Source organism: Mus caroli, unplaced genomic scaffold, assembly GCF_978045245.1.
Source record: "Mus caroli unplaced genomic scaffold, Mus_caroli_1 scaffold_7, whole genome shotgun sequence".
Taxonomy (NCBI): Eukaryota; Metazoa; Chordata; class Mammalia; order Rodentia; family Muridae; genus Mus; species Mus caroli.
In genome coordinates this window covers 126,025,290-126,046,321 of record NW_028227262.1, presented here as the reverse complement: position 1 = coordinate 126,046,321, position 21,032 = coordinate 126,025,290, and the positions used below count along the sequence as shown (strand labels likewise).

At 39.3% G+C, this 21,032-nt stretch overlaps 1 protein-coding gene across 10 annotated transcripts in view; it reads right to left on the bottom strand.

The window, feature by feature from the left end:
- Cadps2 (calcium dependent secretion activator 2) overlaps positions 1-21,032 on the bottom strand; it is a 558,168-nt gene that overhangs the window by 330,173 nt on the left and 206,963 nt on the right. For all 10 annotated transcript variants that reach the window (XM_085840793.1, XM_085840791.1, XM_029478700.2 and 7 more), the window contains exon 4: positions 5,230-5,310. In XM_085840793.1, the coding sequence (XP_085696919.1) occupies positions 5,230-5,310 (81 nt within the window). The remainder of the gene's footprint in view (positions 1-5,229; positions 5,311-21,032) is intronic.

Here is a 21,032-nt window from a genome sequence, read left to right as displayed (position 1 = left end):
CCACACATCCAATGTAGGACAAGTATAGTCAAAACACAGGTGCAACTACGTTTTCAGTAAAGTTCTGAACAGAACCACCTTCAGTCCATGTAATTAAGATATGAAACATAAATGTAATAGACTCTGTGTTCAGACTATTGAGACTACTTACACATACAAATATATGCTAAAATCTGAAGAATTCCAAATCTGAAGTACTTTTGGTCACAGTCACTTTGGACAAGGGAAAAATCAACCTGCATTAATTTTGGGATTCTAGTATCATTTAAACTACTTAGTTCCAAAGGCAATAAATGTACTGAGGTACATACATACATGTATTTGCAAATTCAGTTTTCCCTACCATACTGATAGTCTCTCTTTATTCAAATATAGGAGAAGACCAGTGTCTTAGAAATTTGTTAGGAATTTAGTCCTGCCATGGCTTTCTGTTGATAATATGTAGTATGTAAAGGCTCATTCTAAAAATATCTATGGAGGCTGTAGAGATGGTTGAAAGATTAACAGCACTTGTTGCTCTTGCAGAGGACAGAGGTTTGAGTCCCAGCACTCATGTGGCATCTTACAACTGTCCATAATTCCAGTTCTAACGGATACAGTGTCCTCTTCTGGCCTCCCCAAACACACAACATACACACACACACACATACATACACACACACACACACATACATACATACATGCAGGCAAAACACATACATAATAAGGTAATTATAAATATTACAAACAAGCTATTCTTTTAGCATCTGGCATTTCTTCTGCTCCAGATCGTTGGAGTACCACCAAGAAGATACTGGCAAAAATCCTCCCTTGTCATAAACATAGAAAGTCTTAGTAAGTATTAATTATAAAGTCATTTCTTACTGTAGAAAATATTAAGTATAACGGAGAAAAAGTAAGGAATAAATCACAATTAATAGACGGGAATACTAACATTCAAAAGGATTGTCAGCGATGTTTTCAGTGAGGACAGAACTTTACAGCAGAAAATAAGATGAGAGAGGACAGATACTGTGTGAGATTGGCTAGCGCTTAGTAAAAATCCAGCTATTTTGTCAGGTACCAGCATAGATGCTGCTATGGATACACTTTGATGTTATTAACAACTATAATCAGCCAACTCTGAGTAAATCAGATGGTCTACTTTGGAACATGCCCTCTGGGTGTGAGGTGGCCAATTACACCCAAACAAATCAGAACAATTATGATTACTGGCACTGAGAGGACCTCTCCTGAGATGTCAGCCATTTTTCCCTCCTGAAAGCCCACCCCTACGGTGGCATGTAACTCTACCCTGGCTGCCTGTAATTCTAGCGATTTCTATTTAGAGTATAAAGTAAACAGAACAGCTTTTTATCTTTCCAGCTTTCAGGAGACTGTCACTAATGCTGGGGTGGGATTTTTCAGAAATGAAGCTTTTTTGGAGGCCAATCATTTTCCTGTAAATAACCTCTTTCTCATGCCTCTGAGGGTGAAAAAAACCACGAAACCTCACTGGTTTACTAAGCTGGACTTGAATGGCATATTCCCGTTAGTGTGTCACCAATGCCCCATGTGACATGAATAAATATTTGCTCACATCTTCCCAGTAAAACTTATGCAATGACTCTATGAAGGTGAGCCTTGTCCAGCTAGATTTTAAAGACCTTAAGAACAAAGTTTAAGTCCTGGGGAATCGTCATTTTTCCTCAAGACTGTAATCTAGAAACCTTGCTTGACTCTCCATCTCCCACCTACAGGCTACTCTGCAGCTGCAGACTCGAGGCTATATTTCCTCTTGACTGTATTTCCCAGCTGCCATATAGATTAACTGGTAGACACAGATAGAAAGCATCATTCCATCCTCTCCATCTATCTGGATCCCTGTAGGTTCTATGTCTCTAGAAAGTCTACACAATACAGGGAAGAAGCATTGAGTCTCTACAGAAGATGGCTGGATGAATGAGAACAGGTCTGTGTGAAGACCTTGGAGCAAGAAGGGCAAGGGACCATGAGAGCTGAGATGAACTGAGCAAAGGCCAGAGCTCAGAGGTATTTAAGGTTATGCAGAAAGCAAACCAATCACACAGCACTCTACAGACTTTGAAGAACATTTTATTGTCACGGTCATGGGGACTTTCACAAGGCTTTTGCAGAGACTCTCTTGCTGTTGTGCTGCAGGGTAGAGTGGAAGGTGGAAGACTAGCTAAAAGGATGGAACAATTACCCCGCTGACAGAGACAGTGATGAATGGATCCAAGCAGCAGCAGAAGAATGGTGGCAACTGTCATCTCATGGAAATATTTCAAAAGCAGCAGCAAGCAGAGAGTGGGGGCTTGTGCCCAAAGTCTCAGCACTCAAGAGGCCGAGACAGAAAGGTTAGGTTACTCTTGGAGGTTACCCTTGGCTATAGCAAGATCCTGTATGAAAAAATAAGCAGAGGTAACACGATTCCCTAATAAATCTGGCATGAAGCAGGAGAAAAAGAAAGAAGTCAGATATGATGCCAAGGTTTTTTGGTTTGAGTGACAGGAAAACTGGCACAACTCAGCTGGTCTACCCTGGTCACATGACCACTCATTTTTTTCCTGCATAGCCAATTCCATGGATCTGTTCCCTTGGTCATAATGATCACCTTCCATGGGTTAGAAATGGAATTTATCACTTATCATGGGCTCTCCCAAATACTACATAAGCTGCATTTGGCATGTAGGGATATTTCTGCCTTGTTTTAGATCAAGGCAATTATATCTGTACAGCTATATCCTAAGCACTCAAGGTAGTGGTTGCTGAAAGCAGTGGGTATCCAGCAAATATTGTTCAATAAGTAGGAACATGAAAATGTAAATACTTGGCGGACTACTGAACATCTAAAAGTAAAGATGGACTCAGCTACTGGCCTTTCCAGCCTTGTCAACATTTTTCCTACTTCTTTCTAATTGTTCTTTAGCTAAAATGATAAAGATCAATATCCCTATTGCTTGACACAAATTTCTGCCCCGTGGTTTTATTGCTATTATAATGTTTACACTGCTTTATGAAGTGTGAAAAGGGATGTTCCTGATTGCAAACTGGCAATGCATCACTAGTGTGAATTTATCTGACTAAGGAGGTAGCAACCGTAGGGAAAAACCCAACTGTGACGCCTAGGATGTGCCTGTGACCTATTCTGATCACGCAGGAGATCTCTGATATTGGTAAAGTGTATACTCTTCCAAGCTTTTAGCCTCCTCTATAGAACCCACACTATCAACTGCCCTTGTGACGCGTGGGGTAATGAAAGCATAGGTCAACAAGGTCAGCGTATTGCTGAATCAATCTGTTGAGTAGGATTCTGAGGGCTTGGTTTGGTCTATTCAAAGTGGAGAACAATGTTCAACATGCTATGCTGATGTTTCTGCTAAAGTGTTTTGCAGTGATGTTTTGAAGCATTTTGCTCTTCTAATCTTACATGGTTTACTTTTTTCTCCATACTTTCTCCAACGGGTCACATCTGTACTGAGCCCACTGGGGTGTCTGAAAGGGAAGCCTTCTTGCTCAATGCTGATCCAATCTTTTGATACTCGGGGCAGGATTTATAAAATGCATTCTCCAAAGACATGAGCTTAAGAACAAATCTGAGACATTCCTCTTTGTCTGAAGCCATCTATAACACTAGTCAGTCTATGTTAGAAACAAGCATATGTAGACAGGTCCCTGGTTGAACAAGTGCAGTTTCTAAGTAGGTTGCAGTAAGAGTACATCTAGACTGCTCTCTGGATTCTTTCCTAGCCTTAGCCTACAAGAAAGGCAACCAGCCTTCCAGACAGGCTCAATATGACCGTAGCACTTCAGGTAAGATGGTTTAAATTCTAACATTTCCAGTAACTTCAAGCTTCTGGATTTCTATGCAGTGAATTGCATAATGCACTCTCTTGAATGGTTCTGTGCCTGTATCAATGTCTAGAGGAGAGCAGGAAGGCATTTCCTTTAAACTCTGCTCTGCACATGAATGCCATTCTTCAGCCTCATTCATATCACCCCACATGGCCAGTCATTGGAGATTGTCCCTCTAGAAATCTGCCTTGGTTCGCACTTGGTTCCTACCAACCCTATTCTCCAATTTCTGTTGTCTTTCTCTTTTTCTTTCCAATATCTCAATCTGTTGTGTAGCATTAAATTTGGATAGGCAGAGTATTAGCACTCTGAAAATATGATCATAAATATATTTTTCCTTGGCAGAAGTACAAAATGTAACTGTTGGAGTCAGTATATGAAACATTTCCAGTGCTGTGGAAATTCACCACCGTGGTTTAGGTGGACAGACATTTTCACATTCTGTAGCAAAAGTTTTTGAATGTGGATATACATGCCAGATAAGAAAGAGGTAGGAGGAGGGAGGGTTAGGAGGGGAGACAGAGAGAGAGGAGAAAGAGGGGAAGACAGGGGCAGGAAGGGTCATGTAGGGGAGAGAGGGGAGGGAAGGAGGGAGGAATGGAGAAGAGGGAAAGGGAGAAGTGGAGTGGAGATGCTCTACCTACCAAATAGTTTTTGCTCAGCAGAAGGGAGACTTCTGTGCTGAAAAAATCCATAGCAGTGCCACAGTAATTTTACTATGAAGAATTAAAATTTTTATATCATTGAAATAAATTAATCTGTCAATTCACACCAAAGAATAGTTGTGATGGCTAAGATACATGCTGGCAAACACCCAAAATATTAGGAAAAAAAATCTTGGTTTTTGTTTTAAATAGATTTCTGTTCTCAGAAACAGTGGTTATGTAAGTAAAATAACTAGAAGTCTAAAAGAAAACACATTTTATCTGTCAGATCCTGTCTTATACATTTCAAATTGTATTTTAGACAGTCAATCATTCCACCGAATATTAGTTAGTACCACTATTTGCCAAGCGGTACACTGGGAATTTTGGAATTTATATGATCTTTATAAGGAAATTCTTCTCCATGACTGCATTTTTCTTGGTGGCTTAATGAAACTCTTGTAGATCTAGTTAGCAGTAAGAAAAGAAATCAGTCTTTTAAACTATTAGAGAGGTTATCACTGAGTTTGGACAACTCACATAATTCAGATGGAGACCCCAGGTAGAGAGTGTCCTCCATTTAGAAAATATGAGTTCAGGTATTTTGGGTTAAGACATTATTAATATAGAAAAGCAAACTATAACTCATGGTGGGCATGTGTCATTTTGGAGAACACCCTGAATGTGAATAGGTAAAGAAACAGCACAGCAGTTAGCACACATAAGGTACCTTTGCCATCTTCTCTGCCAACTGCAGGCGGCCATCAAGTTCCCTTCTGATCTGGGCTGCTTGTTCATCAGCGTTATCCAGCTGAAAAAGAAAAGAAACGAATGCATGTAGACAGATGGTAGCCCAGTGGCATAAAAACAAACATAAGTGACTAAAGACGGTTCAGGAAGCTTCCCCAGCTACCTCATCAGAAGTCTGCTGGATTCCGCTATACCCCAATCCTATTACTTTCCACTGGGTTTTGGTCACAAAAAGTTAAACCAACAGCTCAATTTATTAAGAAATGCACTTATTGTAATAACTCTGTGTCTGATGCATTGGCAACAAATCTAAAACAAATCCTTGTTTCCTTGAGGTTGCCATGACAAGCTCACCCCTCCTATTCTCCTCTCTTCAAGGTCAGCCCTGAGCACTTCAGCATCAGTGAATTTCTTCTTTTGTTCTCTTTTAGATGACAAGATCTTGATTAATTTTTATTTCTTATTTTCTACTTTTAAGAGCATCTCTGCATTTTTTTTTTGGTCTGTACTAATGCTATACAATTAAAGTACTACTTGAAGGATAATTTCTGCCATTTAAGTCTGCAAGCATTGCTCATTCCAGTGACAACACTCATGCTGCCAAACAATCAGTGTTCACAAGTTTCTACAGGTGGGCATTACGTTAGCATTCCATTACATGGGTTTACATTTGATGAAGGGAAAACAAAGAAATACAGCTATTGTCTTTAAGAAAACAACCCCTATTGATATGGAAATTTTTCTTTTACGAATTGAAATAATTTTTAACTTCCTACATGACCGCATGTTCTTCCCCCTTCCTAATTACTTAGCCATAAGATGTTAAACTCCTGATATTAAATGTTAAATGCTGTCTCATGTCAATCCATTCTCCTTCTCAAGTATCACAAGCAAGATGCTAGACCAAAGACTCTAACGATATTTTAGAACAGATAACTTAAAAATCTTTAATTACACGTGCTTGTGAAGTGTGACTGTATCCCACATGTGTGCAGGTGTTCCTGGAGGGCAGAAGAGGGTGTTGGATCCTATGGAGCTGAAGTTGCAGATGGTTGCGAGTGCTGATGTTTATTTATTTATTTATTCCATAGGGGGAAATACAATAAAATGTCAATTTGCATCTAAAGGAATTGAATTGTAGATTTCTCTCTCAGGACATTAGTATCTTAAGAAACCACAAAATCCTTCAACTTTCGCCAGAATGGTACTTACATCATCAAAGATATATATCTCTAGACTAATAGTTTTACTTAATTTTTCTAAGACATGTTGTTCCAGTCCTTCTGAATTTTAATGAAGTTTGTTCTGTTAGAGACATTTCACTACTTTAAAAGCAAACATCAATGGTTTAACTGCATTTGTCTGAAGATGTAGCCAAAGAAAAGAACTGCCACATTGATACTGCAAAGCTAACAGCAGAGGTGAAGAGCCCTAACTTTCATGATTACCACTGTTATCTTATGAATAATAAAAGATCATATTCCTGAACACATGTACACATAAATGCTGGGTACAGAGTGTAATATTAAAAAATAGGGAAAAATTTAAGGGTTTGTCTGTTGAGATTTGGTCTTTTGCTAGGTACTATAATGCTAAATACTATTCCCCAAGGTCTGGTTGATACCTATAGCCTATTGCAGGGCAGAAACAAAGTAGGTAGAGCTTTGGTTCCCAGGCTTGGGGTCTGAGATAGGACCACCAGAGGGAAGAGAGAGAAGGTAGAGTGAGAAGAAGACACCATGGCATAGATGACTCTCGGAAACATGGCCATGAGGGCTGGCTAGTTGGAGTAAGAGTGGCCCAGATGGAACATGACAAGTTATAACTCAGGGTTATTGATAGGGAAGTAGATACTAACAGCTTAGAGGGTAGATGTCTGCCCAGCTCTGGTGCTTTAAAGCTCTGGTGCTGTGAACATTCATGCTCAAAACTAGCATCAATGACTGAAATCTTGGAATTATAAATCTGTGCCTACAATGTGCGATGGGACATCCTGCCTTACCTTCTGTCTACTTAAAAATGCAACTACCTTTACATATTGAATATAATGAAGAGATGAATCTTCTATCTTGACTCCTTACTTTAAGCACTCTCATGTCATGTTATATAGGTGGTGTGTCACCTATCCAATCCATAAGGCCCCAAAATAGAGGGGTCATCTTTGCAGTACACCCTCTATTCAATTTCATTTTCTCTAAGTTTATAGTTTCAATATTTTATGTGACAAAAGATTAGTTACCTCACAGATGTCTTCCAAGGCACTGGGGATAGGGCTTTTAGAGAGTACCATTCAACTCTTATCATGACAGGTGCACAGGGACACCTCTCACTTAAGCAATGCCTCTAATTTATATCACACAGACATTTTATAACTTCAAGTGTCCATGAAAATATACTTTGAGTTTCCTCCCCTTCATGACTGCAGGGATACCATCTCCCCATTCAGCATTCCCTGGGCAGAGCCTTTTCATCTTGATCCTTTAGGATGTTGTGATCCTGTTTAAAGTTGTGAATAGGATTTTGTAGATAACCCTCTTCCCTCACAGAACTGCTTACATTTGATAACTAACCTGCAGGTCTTAAAGAAATGGGTTACTCAAAACCAGTGAAGAAGAACCTATCAATCCCATAGGAGCTTCCCTGGATGGAGAGAAGAACATATCAATTCCATAGGAGCTTCCCTGGATGGAGAGAAGAACCTATCATCAATTCTATAGGTGCTTCCCTGATGGAGAGAAGCCTCTTGTCATTTATGCTGAGAAGCTGTGTGATCTTTGGAACCTAACCCACAAAAGTAGCCTCCTTGCTCCTCCAGACCATCAAGCTGCTCTTCTGAGTCCTTTCTAAGGGAGCATCTGCGCCCAGGCTCATCCTTCTGCACGCTCACAGCCATGTTACTCAAGTCCATCAACTTCTCAACACTGTGGACTTTTCAGCTGCTATAAACTTATAGAATCCTAGGAGTCCATACTCTTGAACAACAAAATAAAAAGCTCAATACAATTATATAAGAAAAACAATTGCCACAGGAGACATGAAAAGTATTCAAGAAATTTTGCAATGAAAAATCTGTGTGATTAGTTAGGGAAGCAGAAACCGGCCCGAGTAGGGCCACAGGCCTCATCCGGCCGGATCAGCGCGGGGGTAGCTGGAGCGCAGGGTTGCCTGACACCTGCCAGCTACCCACGACCCCCGCCGCAGGATTTTGGGACTGCTGGTGAGTGGAACACAGCTTCTGCTCCAGTCCAATCACGCGGGACCTGAGACTGCTCTGGTTGGGGAGAGAGAAATCCGGCCTACATAGGGCCACAACCCTCTTCCGGTCAGAAAAGCACCGGGGCAGCTGGGGCGCAGGGTCGGCTGACACTCGCCAGCTACCCACAAAACCCGCCACAGGATCTTAAGACTTCTGGTGAGTGGAGCACAGCTTCGGCTCCAATCCAATTGCGTGGGACCTGAGACTGCATTAGTTAGGGAAGCAGAAACCGGCCTGAGTAGGGCCACAGGCCTCATCCGGCCGGATCAGCACCGGGGTAGCAGGAGAGCAGGGTTGCCTGACACCCGCCAGCTACCCACAACCCCCGCCACAGGATTTTGGGACTGCTGGTGAGTGGAACACAGCTTCTGCTCCAATCTTTAAACAGTGACAACGATAACAACTAACCCCAGAGATTACCAGATGGCGAAAGGTAAACGTAATAATCTTACTAACAGAAACCAAGACCACTCACCATCATCAGAACCCAGCACCCCCACTTTGCCCAGTCCAGGGCACCCCAACACACCAGAAAAGCTAGACACGGATTTAAAAGCATATCTCCTGATGATGATAGAGGACTTCAAGAAGGACTTTAATAACACACTTAAAGAAATACAGGAGAACACTGCTAAACAGGCAGAAGACACTAAAGAGGAAGCACAAAAATCCCTTAAAGAATTGCAGGAGAACACTGCTAAAGAGTTACAAATCCTTAAAGAAAAACAGGATAACATAATCAAACAGGTAGAAGTCCTTACAGAAAAACAGGAAAACACATCCAAACAGATGATGGAAATGAACAAAACCATACTAGACCTAAAAAGGGAAGTAGACACAATAAAGAAAACCCAAAATGAGGCAACACTGGAGATAGAAACCCTATGAAATAAATCTGGAACCATAGATACGAGCATCAGCAACAGAATACAAGAGATGGAAGGGAGAATCTCAGGTGCAGAAGATTCCATAGAGAACATCGGCACAACAATCAAGGAAAATGTAAAATGCAAAAAGATCCTAACTCAAAACATCCAAGAAATACAGGACACAATGAGAAGACCAAACCTACGGATAATAGGAGTGGATGAGAATGAAGATTTTCAACTCAAAGGACCAGCAAACATCTTCAACAAAATTATAGAAGAAAACTTCCCAAATCTAAAGAAAGAGATGCCCATGAACATACAAGAAGCCTACAGAACTCCAAATAGACTGGACCAGAAAAGAAATACCTCCCGACACATAATAATCAGAACAACAGATGCTCTAAATAAAGATAGAATACTAAAAGCAGTAAGAGAAAAAGGCCAAGTAACATATAAAGGCAAGCCTATCAGAATTACACCAGATTTTTCACCAGAGACTATGAAAGCCAGAAGATCCTGGACGGATGTTATACAGACACTAAAAGAACACAAATTCCAGCCCAGGCTACTATACCCAGCCAAACTCTCAATTAACATAGATGGAGAAACCAAAGTATTCCACAACAAAACCAAATTCACACATTATCTCTCCACGAATCCAGCCCTTCAAAGGATAATAACAGAAAAAAACCAATACAAGGATAGGAACCACGCCCTAGAAACAACAAGAAGGTAATCCCTCAACAAACCTAAAAGAAGACAGCCACAAGAACAAAATGCCAACTTTAACAACAAAAATAACAGGAAACAACAATTACTTTTCCTTACTATCTCTTAATATCAATGGACTCAACTCCCCGATAAAAAGACATAGACTAACAAACTGGCTACACAAACAAGACCCAACATTTTGCTGCTTACAGGAAACTCATCTCAGAGAAAAGGATAGACACTACCTCAGAATGAAAGGCTGGAAAACAATTTTCCAAGCAAACGGCATGAAGAAACAAGCTGGAGTAGCCATTCTAATATCTGATAAGATTGACTTCCAACCCAAAGTCATTAAAAAAGACAGGGAGGGACACTTCATACTCATCAAAGGTAAAATCCTCCAAGAGGAACTATCAATCCTGAATATCTATGCTCCAAATACAAAGGCAGCCACATTCATTAAAGAAACTTTAGTAAATCTCAAAGCACACATTGCACCTCATACAATAATAGTGGGAGACTTCAACACACCACTTTCACCAATGGACAGATCATGGAAACAGAAACTAAACAGGGACACAGTGAAACTAAGAGAAATTATGAATCAAATGGATCTGGCAGATATCTACAGAACATTCTATCCTAAAACAAAAGGATATACCTTCTTCTCAGCACCTCATGGTACCTTCTCCAAAATTGACCACATAATTGGTCACAAAGCAGGCCTCAACAGATATAAAAATATTGAACTTGTCCCATGCATCCTATCAGATCACCATGGACTAAGGCTGATCTTCAATAACAAAATAAATAATAGAAAGCCAACCTTCACGTGGAAACTGAACAACACTCTTCTCAATGATACCTTGGTCAAGGAAGGAATAAAGAAAGAAATTAAGGACTTTTTAGAGTTCAATGAAAATGAAGCCACAACATACCCAAACTTATGGGACGCAATGAAAGCATTTCTAAGAGGAAAACTCATAGCTCTGAGTGCCTCCAAAAGGAAACTAGAGAGAGCACACATTAGCAGCTTGACAACACACCTAAAAGCACTAGAACAAAAGGAAGCAAATTCACCCAAGAGGAGTAGACGACAGGAAATAATCAAACTCAGGGGTGAAATCAACCAAGTGGAAACAAGAAAAACTATTCAAAGAATCAACCAATCAAGGAGCTGGTTCTTTGAGAAAATCAACAAGATAGATAAACCCTTAGCCAGACTCACTAGAGGGCACAGGGAAAGCATCCTAATTAACAAAATCAGAAATGAAAAAGGAGACATAACAACAGATCCTGAAGACATCCAAAACACCATCAGATCCTTCTACCAAAGGCTATACTCAACAAAACTGGAGAACCTGGATGAAATGGAGAAGTTCCTAGACAGATACCAGGTACCAAAGTTGAATCAAGATCAGGTTAATGATCTAAACAGCCCTATATCCCCCAAAGAAATAGAAGCAGTCATTAATAGTCTCCCAACTAAAAAAAGCCCAGGACCAGATGGGTTTAGTGCAGAGTTCTATCAGACCTTCAAAGAAGATCTAATCCCAGTTCTTCACAAACTATTCCACAAAATAGAAACAGAAGGTACTCTACCCAACTCATTCTATGAAGCCACAATTACTCTGATACCTAAACTACAAAAAGACCCAACAAAGATAGAAAACTTCAGACCAATATCCCTTATGAATATTGATGCAAAAATCCTCAATAAAGTTCTTGCTAACCGAATCCAAGAACACATCAAAACAATCATCCATCCTGACCAAGTAGGTTTCATCCCAGGGATGCAGGGATGGTTCAATATACGGAAATCCATCAACGTAATCCAGTATATGAACAAACTCAAAGACAAAAACCACATGGTCATCTCGTTAGATGCGGAAAAAGCATTTGACAAGATCCAACACCCATTCATGATAAAAGTCTTGGAAAGATCAGGAATTCAAGGCCCATACCTAAACATGATAAAAGCAATCTATAGCAAACCAGTAGCCAACATCAAAGTAAATGGTCAGAAGCTTGAAGCAATCCCTCTAAAATCAGGGACTAAACAAGGCTGTCCACTTTCTCCATACCTATTCAACATTGTACTTGAAGTCCTAGCCAGAGCAATTCAACAACAAAAGGAGATCAAAGGGATACAAATTGGAAAAGATGAAGTCAAAATATCACTTTTTGCAGATGATATGATAGTATATATAAGTGACCCTAAAAATTCCACCAGAGAACTCCTAAGCCTGATAAACAGCTTCAGTGAAGTAGCTGGATATAAAATTAACTCAAACAAATCAATGGCCTTTCTCTACACAAAGAATAAACAGGCTGAGAAAGAAATTAGGGAAACAACACCCTTCTCAATAGTCACAAATAATATAAAATATCTTGGCGTGACTCTAACTAAGGAAGTGAAAGATCTGTATAATAAAAACTTCAAGTCTCTGAAGAAAGAAATTCTAGAAGATCTCAGAAGATGGAAAGATCTCCCATGCTCATGGATTGGCAGGATCAACATTGTAAAAATGGCTATCTTGCCAAAAGCAATCTACAGATTCAATGCAATCCCCATCAAAATTCCAAATCAATTCTTCAACGAATTAGAAAGTGCAATCTGCAAATTCATCTGGAATAACAAAAAACCTAGGATAGCAAAAACTCTTCTCAAGGATAAAAGAACCTCTGGTGGAATCACCATGCCTGACCTAAAGCTCTACTACAGAGCAATTGTGATAAAAACTGCATGGTACTGGTATAGTGACAGACAAATAGACCAATGGAATAGAATTGAAGACCCAGAATTGAACCCATACACCTATGGTCACTTGATCTTCGACAAGGGAGCTAAAAACATCCAGTGGAAGAAAGACAGCATTTTCAACAAATGGTGCTGGCACAACTGGTTGTTAACATGTAGAAGAATGCGAATCGATCCATTCCTATCTCCTTGTACTAAGGTCAAGTCTAAGTGGATCAAGGAACTTCACATAAAACCAGAGACACTGAAACTTATAGAGGAGAAAGTGGGGAAAAGCCTTGAAGATATGGGCACAGGGGAAAAATTCCTGAATAGAACAGTAATGGCTTGTGCTGTAAGATCGAGAATTGACAAGTGGGACCTCATGAAACTACAAAGCTTCTGCAAGGCTAAAGACACCATCAATAAGACAAAAAAACCACCAACAGATTGGGAAAGGATCTTCACCTATCCTAAATCAGATAAGGGACTAATATCCAATATATATAAAGAACTCAAGAAGGTGGACTCCAGAAAGTCAAATAACCCCATTAAAAAATGGGGCTCAGAACTGAACAAAGAATTCTCACCTGAGGAATACCGAATGGCAGAGAAGCACCTGAAAAAATGTTCAGCATCCTTAATCATCAGGGAAATGCAAATCAAAACAACCCTGAGATTCCACCTCCCACCAGTCAGAATGGCTAAGATCAAAAATTCAGGTGACAGCAGATGCTGGCAAGGATGTGGAGAAAGAGGAACACTCCTCCATTGTTGGTGGGATTGCAAGCTTGTACAACCACTCTGGAAATCAGTCTGGCGGTTCCTCAGAAAATTGGACATAGTACTACCGGAGGATCCAGCAATACCTCTCCTGGGCATATATCCAGAAGATGTCCCAACCGGTAAAAAGGACACATGCTCCACTATGTTCATAGCAGCCCTATTTATAATAGCCAGAAGCTGGAAAGAACCCAGATGTCCCTCAACAGAGGAATGGATACAGAAATTATGGTACATTTACACAATGGAGTACTACTCAGCTATTAAAAAGAATGAATTTATGAAATTCCTAGCCAAATGGATGGACCTGGAGGGCATCATCTTGAGTGAAGTAACACAATCACAAAAGAACTCACACAATATGTATTCACTGATAAGTGGATATTAGCCCAAAACTTAGGATACCCAAGATATAAGATACAATTTACTAAACGCATGAAACTCAAGAAGAATGAAGACCAAAATGTGGACACTGTGCACCTTCTTAGAATTGGGAACAAAACACCCAGGGAAGGAGTTACAGAGACAAAGTTCGTAGCTGTGATGAAAGGATGGACCATTTAGAGACTGCTGTATCCAGGGATCCATCCCATAATCAGCTTCTAAACGCTGACACCATTGCATACACTAGCAAGATTTTGCTGAAAGGACCCAAATATAGCTGTCTCTTGTGAGACGATGCCGGGGCCTAGCAAACACAGGAGTGGATGTTCACAGTCAGCTATTGGATGTATCACAGGGCTCCCAATGGAGAAGCTAGAGAAAGTACCCAAGGAGCTAAAGGGATCTGCAACCCTATTGTTGGAACAACATGATGTACTAACCAGAACCTTGGAGCTCTTGTCTCTAGCTGCATATGTATCGAAAGATGGCCTAGTCGGCCATCATTGGAAAGAGAGGCCCATTGGACTTGCAAACTTTATATGCCCCAATATAGGGGAATGCCAGGGCCAAAAGAATGGGAATGGGTGGGTAGGGAAGTGGGGGGCGCTATGGGGGACTTTTGGGATAGCATTGGAAATGTAATTGAAGAAAATATGTAATAAAAATATTAAAAATCAAAAAAAAAATCAATAAATTGGCCATGAACAATGAACAATATATTAATATATAATAATATATTGAATTACATCTCTGATCCAGTTGTCGCTAGTCATCTATCTAGATTTTGTGGTGGCAATTGTTGCATTCAGATATAGCGTACAGCTTACTTTTCTCATCTGTACACACTAAAATCTGTTTCATGAAAGTAAGGTGTTAATATTGTTATTTCCTTGTCTTTAATATCTGGAATATAGAGCAAAATAAAGCTTTTTGAATTTTCAAAAAAAAAAAAAAAGAAAAATCTGTGTTAGTGGGATCAGTGAGCACCTATGAATGTGAAATTACTAAAAGTGCAGAACTTTGATGTGTTGATTTCAAACCCTAAACTGTCCTTGCTCAGTTTCTCTCTTGTTCTCTGGAGAAAAAAAAGCTCCAGAGAACAGAAATGCTTTTCAGAAATACTGGGAAGGACCAGAAGCCTATGGATGTAAAACATTATCTTAAACACAAGAAAATCTTTTATAAAAAATGTTTTTTAATTATGTGTATATGTATTTGCACAGATATGTGTGTATGTGAGTGTTGGTGCCTACAGAGGCTCCTAGATTCTCTAGGGCTGGAGTGGCTCCTGGATTCTCTAGGGCTGGAGTAGCAGGTAGCTGACAGTCACTCCATGTGGGCAGGGGCTGAGAGCTGAAGTCAGAGCAAGAGCAACTCTTCAACAATAAACCATCTCCTCAGCCCAAGAAAAGTTGTACGTTCAGTATGAAGATAACTCAACCAAGTTTCACCCAACAGATTCTTTACATAGCCTGTGGTAATTCACTGCCCTTCTAATGCACTAAAAACTGCCAACAAATTGTTAAATTCATTAAATCTACTCACATATTAATACATTGTTCTAAAAATGTCCTTTATGGCATTGTTTAGTAAAGAACGCTCTTTGAGATTAAACAAACTGCTGTTGCCAACCAGCCTGACTGTCCTTATATTAATCTTGCTGACCACAAAGAGAAAATAAATAGTCCTGTTTTTCTATGTGACATCTTTGTATGTGCTAAATCTAGTGTGCCCCTCTTCTGCTCACTGAAAAAAAATCAATTACATTTTTTCTTTAAATATCTACTCTAATTATGGCATACTTCTGCAATTTATTATATCTTGTTAATTTTCTTACCAGTGTGATAAATACAAATTGACTATGAGTTATACTGTCAAATACATTTGATATTTCCCTTGAAGTTAATTCATAGTGGTGTACTTCATAAATTTTATCTATAATTTATTCCTATGAAACAATTGTTACAAAAAATGCTCCTCTAAACTTGATTTACCCAGTGCTTTGCAGTTTATCATATAATCTTACAACACTCACTTATTACTTAATGATGCACAAGTACAAATGAATGTCTCTAAGATGACTTCATAGTAGTGATCAAAAGATTTTTAATATCAAATTATTTTACCTCACCTATAAAGTCTCAGTCATTATTCAAAACATAAATGATAAGAATAGACCTATTGCTCTACAGATGACTAATTTATGTTGCTGTGTGCCCATTGTCTTGACACTGACTCCTGTCTTGGTTATTGGCTGCTGTGCTCTGCTTCAGAGCAAGTCATTTCTCAGTGAGACATCATGAGTTATGGCACAGGGCTTCTCCATCTCTCATACTGCAGCTCAAGGAGTCGATATTAAGAGAAGTTCTTTCCTTATGGTCATCTTGATATGAATTCAAACTATAAACTAAACTGATCTTTAGCACTGACTCCTCAATGACTTTCTATAGTGGCATATGAGTCTTACTATTTACTACTGATCATACTGGAATCTCAAGACGTAAGAGGGAAATCCACAGAGGTTAGGAGAGGAAGTGGATGGATGAGAATAAAAACTAAGTAAGGGAGTTTGATACCCCAACACCTTAGACTAGTATTTAGACCCTCATAAGCTTTGTACCAAGACACCATTATTTTCTATTGTACACTTGTGTTATCTACACAAATTGACCCATTTTTTAAATCATAGATGCGCATTCAAACATTTTCCAAACCACGGAAAATGTTGCGTCAGCTTTTCCTAGAGTGATGCTCTTCTCCCAAACTTTAGGTTCTTCCAATCAGCTTTTATACCATTTTAATTATATGCAGGTATTAAGGGATAGTAGTACAATGAGGAATCAAGCAAGACAACAGTCAAGGAACAAGCAAGACAATAAACACAAAGCCCCATGATCACTCTGGTGATAGCTGTTTCTAAGGATGTTCAAGATATCTGAGCCTACTTCTTTGTTCTACCCTAAAATCAGATTCTTACTTCCTTGTCCTTGACCAAGGTTGTGCCCCTGCCTAAACTTACTTTTTTGCCATGCCCTAATGTCAGATTCCTGTCTGGACTTACTTCTCTACCTTGGCCTAATGTCAGGTTCCTGCCAACCCACCCATTTCCTTGTCCTTGGCCACTGTCATATTCCTGCCAAGTATCACCCCAAAAGGATCTCCACATCTCCCCCCCTTTTCACAGACAAGTCTCCAAGTCATCTGAGAAACCTATCTAAGTCAAGTATTTATCGATATTAATATACCACCCAGAGATCTGCTTTTGACAGTGGTCTTGTACTTCTCAGGTATTTATGATCCCTTCCTCCAAATGCAATCCTCATGCTTTGTTTTATATTTACCTTGTCCTACTGAAAGGAAAGAAATGCACCCATTATTAATGCTGGGATTCAGGCAACTCAATTTTAATGCAAATACAAAGAATAATTCCACTTGCATTGGGAAGTTTCCTAGACTCTAACATTTTCTTCATGCCGAGTCATTTTGCATCAAGCAACCCCCATGAGAACAAAACTAAAAATCTGTCTTATGCCTTTTTGATCACTAAAAATTAGATATCAACCATAAAATAACTATCTTTTTGTAATTTCATACAACACAAGAACATAAGGAAATGAATTTATTACCTGGCTCTTGAGAGCAATGTGTTTCCTGTATGATGTTATCTATGAAAGGATCAGATAACATCGTGTCTGCTACATACAAATCTTTAAAAGAACTCCCTTATATCTACTTCTTAAATTATGCATAAAAATCTGACTCAGAAATAGCAGTTCTACCACCAACTCCTGTAGAACAGTTCTAAGAGTCTTAAAAATTCATTTCCCAAACCACACTTTCCTTTGAATACGTAAAGCAGGAAAAAGATGAATGAGTTAATTAGATGTAAAATTACCCTATGTGAACCAAACTAAACTATATTAAATAATGTATCAAATGTTCAAAGGCAAGAACATAAGAAATTTAACCTCAAATATTAAAACCATGGGATTTCTGTAGCCTGAAGGATATATATATATATATCCTATAGGTATACATGTAGGTTATATATATATATGTGTGTATACATATCTATGCACATATAGCCTTAAAATAATATCAAATATAGCTGTGTAAATTTTTATATATCACAAAATTGCTTTAAAATTTACGTTAATATTTCATCTTCCAGTACTGTATAAAAGGCTTAGTGGTTAAGAGTACGTGCTGCTCTTCATGATGATCTAGGTTCAGTTCCCTGCATCAACTTCAGTCTGTTCTCAGTTGCCTATAACTCCAGTTCCAAGAGATCTGATGCCTTCTTCTGGCCTCCATATGTACCAGGCATGCACTTTGTAGCAATATATACATGTAAGCATTCACACACGCTTTTAAAATAAAAATAAATAAATCTTTAAAAGATTCATCTTTTGTACAAAATTAAACATAATATTTTCAAGCACGTATTTGCTAGTAATATTTACTTGATAAAATGGTTAAGTCTATACTTGTATTAATCATCCTATGGTTGAAGGTCTAGCCACCAAATAAAATAATGCATGTAGAGACGCTTTAAAGATTAGCACTGTAATTTCATCATGACTAATAAAATCTAAATATGACCACCACTTATTTGATATTGTCAGCTGTCCTTTGATAAACATTATCTTGGTTAGGTCCTAGAGTATTCCTATACAATAGATCTTATTACTGTTCTGCTTCAGTGATGAGAATCTGTATCATAGATTCGTTTAAGCCACTTTCCTAGAGTCACACACTTGATAAAGGTTTGGGTCAAGGTACTAATATCACTGTTTGGCTCCATGTCTCAGCATAACTGTTTCGTGCTCCTTGGTTCTGTGTTACATATCTGTTCTGTTCTTTGTTTTTCATTATATATGAATACATGCACACAATAGGAAACACATTATATATTTCTATATCTTAATGCTACAAAGAATATTTATCCTATGCTTAGTAAAGCAGGTACTTTGTATGTATAGAAACATAGATGGCATAGTTGATAATGATGACTTTCAGAGTTATGGTAAAAAAAAATTGTACTTCATATTTTTTCTCCTTTCCCAACATTTAGCAAAGAGGACAGGATAGAGAAGACCTTTGTAGAGAAAGTAGGATTGAAAAGGTCAGCTCAGGAACTTTAGGAAGTTCACGAAACACTTGCCCCTCCGGACGGGAGAGGCAAATTAACATTTCTCAGACCAGAGGGTCAGAGCCAACCTGCAGATGGGGACACATGCAGCAGGTCAGACCCTTGTCCACCTTCAGACAAGGTAAGTCCTTGTCACCTCATTCCCTAAAGACCAGTTTAAAGGGTGCACTGTTCCGCCAATCATATTGGGCCTAGTTGCTAATGCTCTATTCTGCCCCTGGAAACTATATAAAAACACGCTGAATGGGCGCCAAGGGTCACTGCCTCTCCTTCAGGTCTGGGACAACCCCAGTGCATTGGAACAATGAATTCCTCCTGCTTTTTACATCAATCCTGGCTCCACATGGTTCACTCAGGGGGTTCCTGGTAACCTAAGGTTCTTTGGGGTCGTACAGGATCTTCTTCAGTTTTAAAAAAATAAAGATGTAGGATTTCCAAGTGATGGAGATAATGCAAGGTAAAATTAAAATGTAGGAAAATGAAGCATGACAAAAATAATATGGCAGTTGTATAGTTAACTATTACAGGAGATATAGATGTTCTATTGATACAGGGCTATATAAACTTTATGCAAACTCCACACCACTTTCTTTTTGTTTTACATTTCATTTTTAATTAGATATTTTCTTCATTTACATTTCAAATGTTATCCCCAAAGTCCCCTATACCCCTCCCCAACCCTGCTCCCCAACCCACCCACTCCCGCTTCCTGGCTGGGGCATTCCCCTGTACTGGGGCATATGATCTTTACAAGACCAAGGGCCTCTCCTCCCAGTGATGGCTGACTAGGCCACCTTCTGCTACATATGCAGCTAGAGTCACGAGTTCTGGGGGTACTGGTTAGTTCATATTGTTGTTCCTCCTATAGGGTTGCAGACCCCTTTAGCTCCTTGGGTGCTTTCTCTAGCTCCTTCATTGGGTGCCCTGTGTTCCATCCAATAGAAGGCTCTGAGCATCTACTTCTATATTTGGCAGGTACTGACATAGCCTCATAAGAGACAGCTATATCAGGGTCCTGTCAGCAAAATCATGCTGGCATATGCAATAGTGTCTGGGTTTGGTGGCTGTTTATGGGATGGATCCCCGGGTGGGGCAGTCTCTGGATGGTCCTTCCTTCTGTCTCAGCTCCAAACTTGTCTCTGTAACTCCCTCCATGGGTATTTTGTTCCCCATTCTAAGGAAGAACAAAGTATCCATATTTTGTTCTTCCTTCTTCTTGAGTTTCATGAATTTTTCAAATTGTATCTTGGGTATTCTAAGTTTCTGGGCTAATATCCACTTATCAGTGAGTGCATATCATGTGAGTTCTTTTGTGTTTGGGTTACCTCACTCAAAATGATATTCTCCAGATCCATCTATTTGCCTAAGAATTTCATAAATTCATTGTTTTTAATTGCTGAGTAGTACTCCATTGTGTAAATGTACCATATTTTCTGTATCCATTCCTCTGTTGAGGGCCATCTGGGTTCTTTCCAGCTTCTGGCTATTATAAATAAGGCTGCTATGAACATAGTAGAGCCCTTATTACAAGTTGGAACATCTTCTGGGTATATGCCCAGGAGTGGTATTGCTGGATCTCCCAGTAGTATTATGTCCAATTATCTGAGGAACCGCCAGACTGATTTCCAGAGTGGTTGTACAAGCTTGCAATCCCACCAACAATGGAGGAGTGTTCCTCTGTCTCCACATCCTTGCCAGCATCTGCTGTCACCTGAATTCTTGATCTTAGCCATTCTGACTGGTGTTAAGTCCACACCACTTTATTGAAGAACTAGAAGGAACATTCATACTTTGCTATATGAAAGGGGTTCTGGAACTATACCTCCACAAATAACTACATAGTGAGTTAAAAACCACACATGATTCCTAGATGGAGGTATAAGTCTTA